Below are 6,000 nucleotides of genomic sequence, written 5' to 3' on the forward strand. Positions count from 1 at the left end.
AACAGGCAGTGGCACAGAGGCTGTAATGAAGCTCTACATGGCTAGAGTAGGATGAGCCATTTAGAAGAAGAACCAGTGAAACTGAAGACTGTGAAAACATCACCAAATGGTGAGAACAAGCATACCTTCACCTACCTTAAATATTCCATATAACATATAACATTATACACCATCATACTCCATTACATACATAATCATATGCCAAACTCCATATACCATAACATGGCATCATACACCATCATTTTGCCTTTCATACTCCCTAATACACCACTATACTCCACAATACACCATTCTACATCATCATACATGATCCCCAATGAACATACATTCCAAAATACTCTGTAATCCATATTACATCATACTCCATAATACACCATTTTACACCATCATACATATCGTACTACCCTAATACACCACCATACACAATCATACACCATCATACTCCATAATACTCCAGAATACACCATCATACTCCATAATAGACCATCATACTGGTGTTGATGGTTGATGATACAGGTTGATGTCTACTGCAGGGAACTTCTGAACCGAGTCTGGGTCACTCTGAGGTGAGATTCACAGGAAGGTAGTCCCCAATACATTTACACACACATGGATATTTGTTTCAGATATCATGAAATATGAGAAATTAGAAGTACTGAAACATACTGTAAGACATCAATAATGTGGTGTCATTAAGGAGTATTGGCCAGGACTGGAGACACATTCTGACACACCCACTCACACCCACACCCACACCCACACCCACACGCACGCACGCACGCACCCACACCCACACGCACGCACGCACGCACACACGCACACACACACACACACACACACACACACACACACACACACACACACCAGGGTACTCACAGTGAAATCATGTTCTGGGAAGAGCAGCAGGTCTTGGAGAGGATCCTCCTTCAGTTCAGACTCCAGTTCACAGATCACAGCCTCATAGTCCAGAGGGTCAATAAGCTTCGGCTTTTCCTGCTACACACACACACACACACACACACACACACACACACATGAGTGTCATAGCAAAGCAGACACAGCACCAAGCGTGAATCACCAATCAGCTCACAGCACAACAAACAGCGGCTTCACAGAATTGCATTATTCAGAGGAACTCCGACACCGCTCAGTTCAGTTATGGCAGGACACCAAAATCTAGAAGACGCCTTTAGACAGCGAGGAGAGAGCTCGAAATACAACAGCGACACAGAGGAACTTGAAAATCCACAAATATCTGAGATTCTTTATAGTTACGCCTGCACTATAAAACATGAACAGGAGAAAGAGCTTTTTGAAGCTTTCAAATAAAACTATATATAAATAGAAAAGAATAAAATAACTAGAATAAAAATCTTTACATATGAACTCTGAACTTTCTTCTGTTCATTCTTGATATGAAATTTGAACTCCCTTCTGTCCATTCTACATATGAACTCCGAACTCTCATCTCTCTACTCTAGATTTGAATTCTGAACTCTCTTCTGTTCATTCTAGATTTGAACTCTGAAGGCCCTTGAACTTTTCTTAACCTTTCCAAAATTTCATTGTTGCATCATTCATCAAAACCAAAATAAACTCACTTGCTGAGTCTACTAAAGTAAATGTGGGTTTCTTCTTTACCAGACATACAATGTGCTAAATTTTACAACAGCATGTGTGTGTGTGTGTGTGTGTGTGTGTGCGTGTGTGTGTGTGTGTGTGTGTGTGTGTGTGTGTGTGTGTGTGTGTGTGTGTTAATAGACCAGGTCTTGAATGCCACAAAAAAGCAAGTCCTAGCATTATACCTGTACCTGCAGACTACCTACAATTTGTGGCATAGTAGAAACTGAGCAGCTAAAGAAGGATCTAAGTGATGACAGGATGATTCTTTATGTGCATTCGCATCATTCATATCCAGCATCTCTGAAGATTCACCATGTGGATGAGCGTGAACATGGGCATGGAGAACAGAGAGTGGACAGAACTGTGGCCCTTGAACTTCCAGCAGGCCACAAGCGCTCAGCTGCATCACCATGGCGTCTTGTGCCATGTGCCATATGTGTTGTTAAACTTCTATGCTGCATGCGGAAGTCTGCATCGACTTCCTGTTTCACACATATCCCCCTCACTCTGCCTGTCTCGGGTGCAGCTGAGTGAACTCAAATAGGGCTCACATGGCCGAACACGTCGGAAACGTAGACAACGGCGCGAACACAGACCTGCTGCGTCCAGAAACGTGGCGTTTGTCTCCTCCACGCAGTAACCGCAGGATTCTTCACCAGCCAACATCCTCACGACTTTAAACGCCAACTTCATGTTTTGTCTGATACTAAAATGCCACAGTGCTAAAGTGAGACCAGATGAGATCACAGCACAAAAGAGGAATATAACACATCCCGCCTCTACAGTTCCTCACTAGACACTCCACCAGAAGCTCACTCTGCATGACTGACACCCATACACCATCACCCCCTGCCCCCACCCCCCATGTCCGCTGCCATGTCTCTCCTGGGACTCGTGTGTGGCACTAGCGTGTCGCGTCTGAAACCACAGCGTTGGTGAGCCAGCGAAACGAGAATAGCTCATATGAGTTTTTTGTTGTTGCTGTTGCTGGGGCATCCCCGGTCTCCGTGGCAGCAAACATTGTTCTAGATCAGTTAGGGGTGTTTTTGAACTAAACTTCCCAGCTATGGTGGTGACACACCACTGCATACACTGACACGTGTACAACACTGCACAACACACACAGCGTCCTCCATAATCCCAAACTCAATGAGAAGAGAGAATGAGAGAGATGAGAGAGAATAAAGTCCTCACAGGGTCTAGTAAAACACATCTCAACTCTAAAGTCCTCACAGGTGCTAATAAGACACATCTCAATTCTAACGTCCTCACAGGTGCTAGTAAAACACATCTCAACTCTAAAGTCCTCACAGCTGCTAGTAAGACACATCTCAATTCTAAAGTCCTCACAGATGCTAGTAAAACACATCTCAACTCTAAAGTTCTCACAGGTGCTAATAAAACACATCTCAACTCTAAAGTCTTCACAGGTGCAAGTAAGACACATCTCAATTCTAACGTCCTCACAGGTGCTAGTAAAACACATCTCAACTCTAAAGTCCTCACAGGTGCTAGTAAGACACATCTCAATTCTAAAGTCCTCACAGATGCTAGTAAAACACATCTCAACTCTAAAGTTCTCACAGGTGCTAATAAAACACATCTCAACTCTAAAGTCTTCACAGGTGCAAGTAAGACACATCTCAACTCTAAAGTCTTCACAGGTGCTAGTAAGACACATCTCAACTCCAAAGTCCTCACAGGTGCTAGTAAGACACATCTCAACTCCAAAGTCCTCACAGGTGCTAGTAAAACACAACTCTTCACATTACAGGAGCGCCACAAAGCACCTGAGACACAGAAATACAAACACAGAGATACACACACACAGATTCACACACAGAGATATATACACACAGATACATACACAGCTTATGCGTGTGTGGTCTGCACGGGGTCGCCTGGATTTGTTCTTCTTCCGAAAAGTGATTTTGCTTCGGAAACTCATCCTGACGAGACGTATGAACACCAGAGAACCACGCAGAAGACTCAAGCACACACGCAACTCCTAACAGGCAGCACACTCTGTGAGCAGAAGAAGAACTTTCCGGCTACATGTGAAACCTGTCAGATCACCGAGACCACGTGGTCAGAAGAGGAAGTGAGGAGACGTATGATGTCACCACAGGAGAGAGCACACACGAGAGAGAGAGAGAGGGGGGGGGGGGGAGTGAGAGTGTTCATGAGTATGAGACAAATAAACACATACAGACGAATACACATTTAGCAGAGTTAATATTGTGTGTGTGTGTACGCGGGTGGGGGGGGGGGGGGATTATGGGTCAAGGTACAACTCTAGTCACTCAGTGTGCTGATGTGTGCTGATCTATTTGAGTTGTTGGTATCTGTAGTACTGTGATGATGTATTCCGCTATTTGAGTTGTTGGTATCTGTATTAATGTGATTATGTATTCCACTGTTTGAGTTGTTGGTATCTGTATTAATGTGATGATGTATTCTGCTGTTTGAGTTGCTGGTATCTGTATTACTGTGATGATGTGTTCCGCTGTTTGAGTTGTTGGTATCTGTATTACTGTGATGATGTATTCCGCTGTTTGAGTTGTTGGTATCTGTATTACTGTGATGATGTGTTCCGCTGTTTGAGTTGTTGGTATCTGTATTAATGTGATGATGTGTTCCGCTGTTTGAGTTTTTGGTATCTGTATTACTGTGATGATGTATTCCGCTGTTTGAGTTGTTGGTATCTGTATTACTGTGATGATGTGTTCGGCTGTTTGAGTTGTTGGTATCTGTATTAATGTGATGATGTGTTCTGCTGTTTGAGTTGCTGGTATCTGTATAAATCATGTCTTTGTCACTTGAACTTTGGGTTTGTTTGTCAATTTGTTTTGTTTTTTATCTCACTTATTTCAGTTGTCTCCAGTTGTTTTGTGTTCTATCACAAAAAAGGAAAACATTTAATATATTTTTCTCTGCATTCATGTTCTAGTGTTATTACACGCTAACACTGTTGTATATGTATTTGGGAAAAATCATTTTTAAGTGACTAGTGTTTTTTTTCTAGGTTCCAGCTAGTCAGATTTAAATCACAGGACAACTGTAAAATTCTTTGGACAAAACGACTATTCAAGCATCTTCTCCATGACCGTCTTCCCACGCTCACTGGTCTGCTTGTTGCCACGGCAATACATTGGCTGTGGTCAGGTCTAGCCCCAGTAGGGCCAGGAGGTTTCTGGTTGAAGGTGAAAGGGGAAGTTGTCTTAGACAAATCCAGAACATTCCTCTGAACTCTGGGTATGGCTTGGCGGTCAGGTACAGCTCATGGATGAACCCCTCTCTGAACTTACGGGGAGACAACTTACACCACTCCCAGATCACCCAGCAAAGCAGGGGGAACACAAACAAACTACAACTACAACTTCAGCACCACCGCACAGTGGAGTAATAACTACAGAATCATTGTCCTCGTGTAAACAGAAGAAGAAGCAGAACTTCCTCACAGCTCTGAAGCCACTGCAAGTCTTTGCTCTGTAGTTCTATCACCAGGACAGAGCCATGTACACAGTCCTGCCGCGAGCTGAAGTCCTACAGTCTGTCCTGTTGAATGTTCTGTATGTAGTCATGGTTGTTCTCTGTGGTCATGGTTCTGTATGTAGTCATGGTTCTGTCTGTAGTCATAGTTCTGTTTGTAGTCATAGTTCTGTCTATGGTCATGGTTCTGTATGTAGTCATGGTTCTGTCTGTGGTCATGGTTCTGTCTGTAGTCATGGTTCTGTCTGTAGTCATGGTTCTGTCTGTGGTCATGGTTCTGTATGTAGTCATAGTTCTGTCTGTGGTCATGGTTCTGTATGTAGTCATGGTTCTGTCTGTGGTCATGGTTCTGTATGTAGTCATGGTTCTGTCTGTGGTCATGGTTCTGTATGTAGTCATGGTTCTGTCTGTGGTCATGGTTCTGTATGTAGTCATAGTTCTGTCTGTGGTCATGGTTCTGTATGTAGTCATGGTTCTGTCTGTGGTCATGGTTCTGTATGTAGTCATGGTTCTTTATGTAGTCATAGTTCTGTCTGTGGTCATGGTTCTGTATGTAGTCATGGTTCTGTCTGTGGTCATGGTTCTGTATGTGGTCATGGTTCTGTCTGTGGTCATGGTTCTGTCTGTAGTCATGGTTCTGTCTGTGGTCATGGTTCTGTATGTAGTCATGGTTCTGTCTGTAGTCATGGTTCTGTATGTAGTCATGGTTCTTTATGTAGTCATGGTTCTGTCTGTGGTCATGGTTCTGTATGTAGTCATGGTTCTGTCTGTAGTCATGGTTCTTCTCTGTAGTCATGGTTCTGTATGTAGTCATGGTTCTGTATGTAGTCATGGTTCTGTCTGTGGTCATGGTTCTGTATGTAGTCATGGTTCTGTATGTAGTCA

General features: G+C 43.3%; 1 protein-coding gene across 9 annotated transcripts in view; it reads right to left on the reverse strand.

Annotated features, from left to right (window-relative positions):
- Window positions 1-6,000, reverse strand: part of dock10 (dedicator of cytokinesis 10) — an 85,455-nt gene that overhangs the window by 40,375 nt on the left and 39,080 nt on the right. For 8 of the 9 annotated variants that reach the window (XM_076980897.1, XM_076980896.1, XM_076980895.1 and 5 more), the window contains exon 2: window positions 877-996. In XM_076980897.1, the coding sequence (XP_076837012.1) occupies window positions 877-996 (120 nt within the window). Of the gene's footprint in view, window positions 1-876; window positions 997-3,490; window positions 3,657-6,000 lie in introns of those variants that run through there. The other variant, XM_076980898.1, reaches the window with a different exon arrangement.

Source organism: Brachyhypopomus gauderio, chromosome 19 (genome assembly GCF_052324685.1).
Source record: "Brachyhypopomus gauderio isolate BG-103 chromosome 19, BGAUD_0.2, whole genome shotgun sequence".
NCBI classification, from domain to species: Eukaryota; Metazoa; Chordata; class Actinopteri; order Gymnotiformes; family Hypopomidae; genus Brachyhypopomus; species Brachyhypopomus gauderio.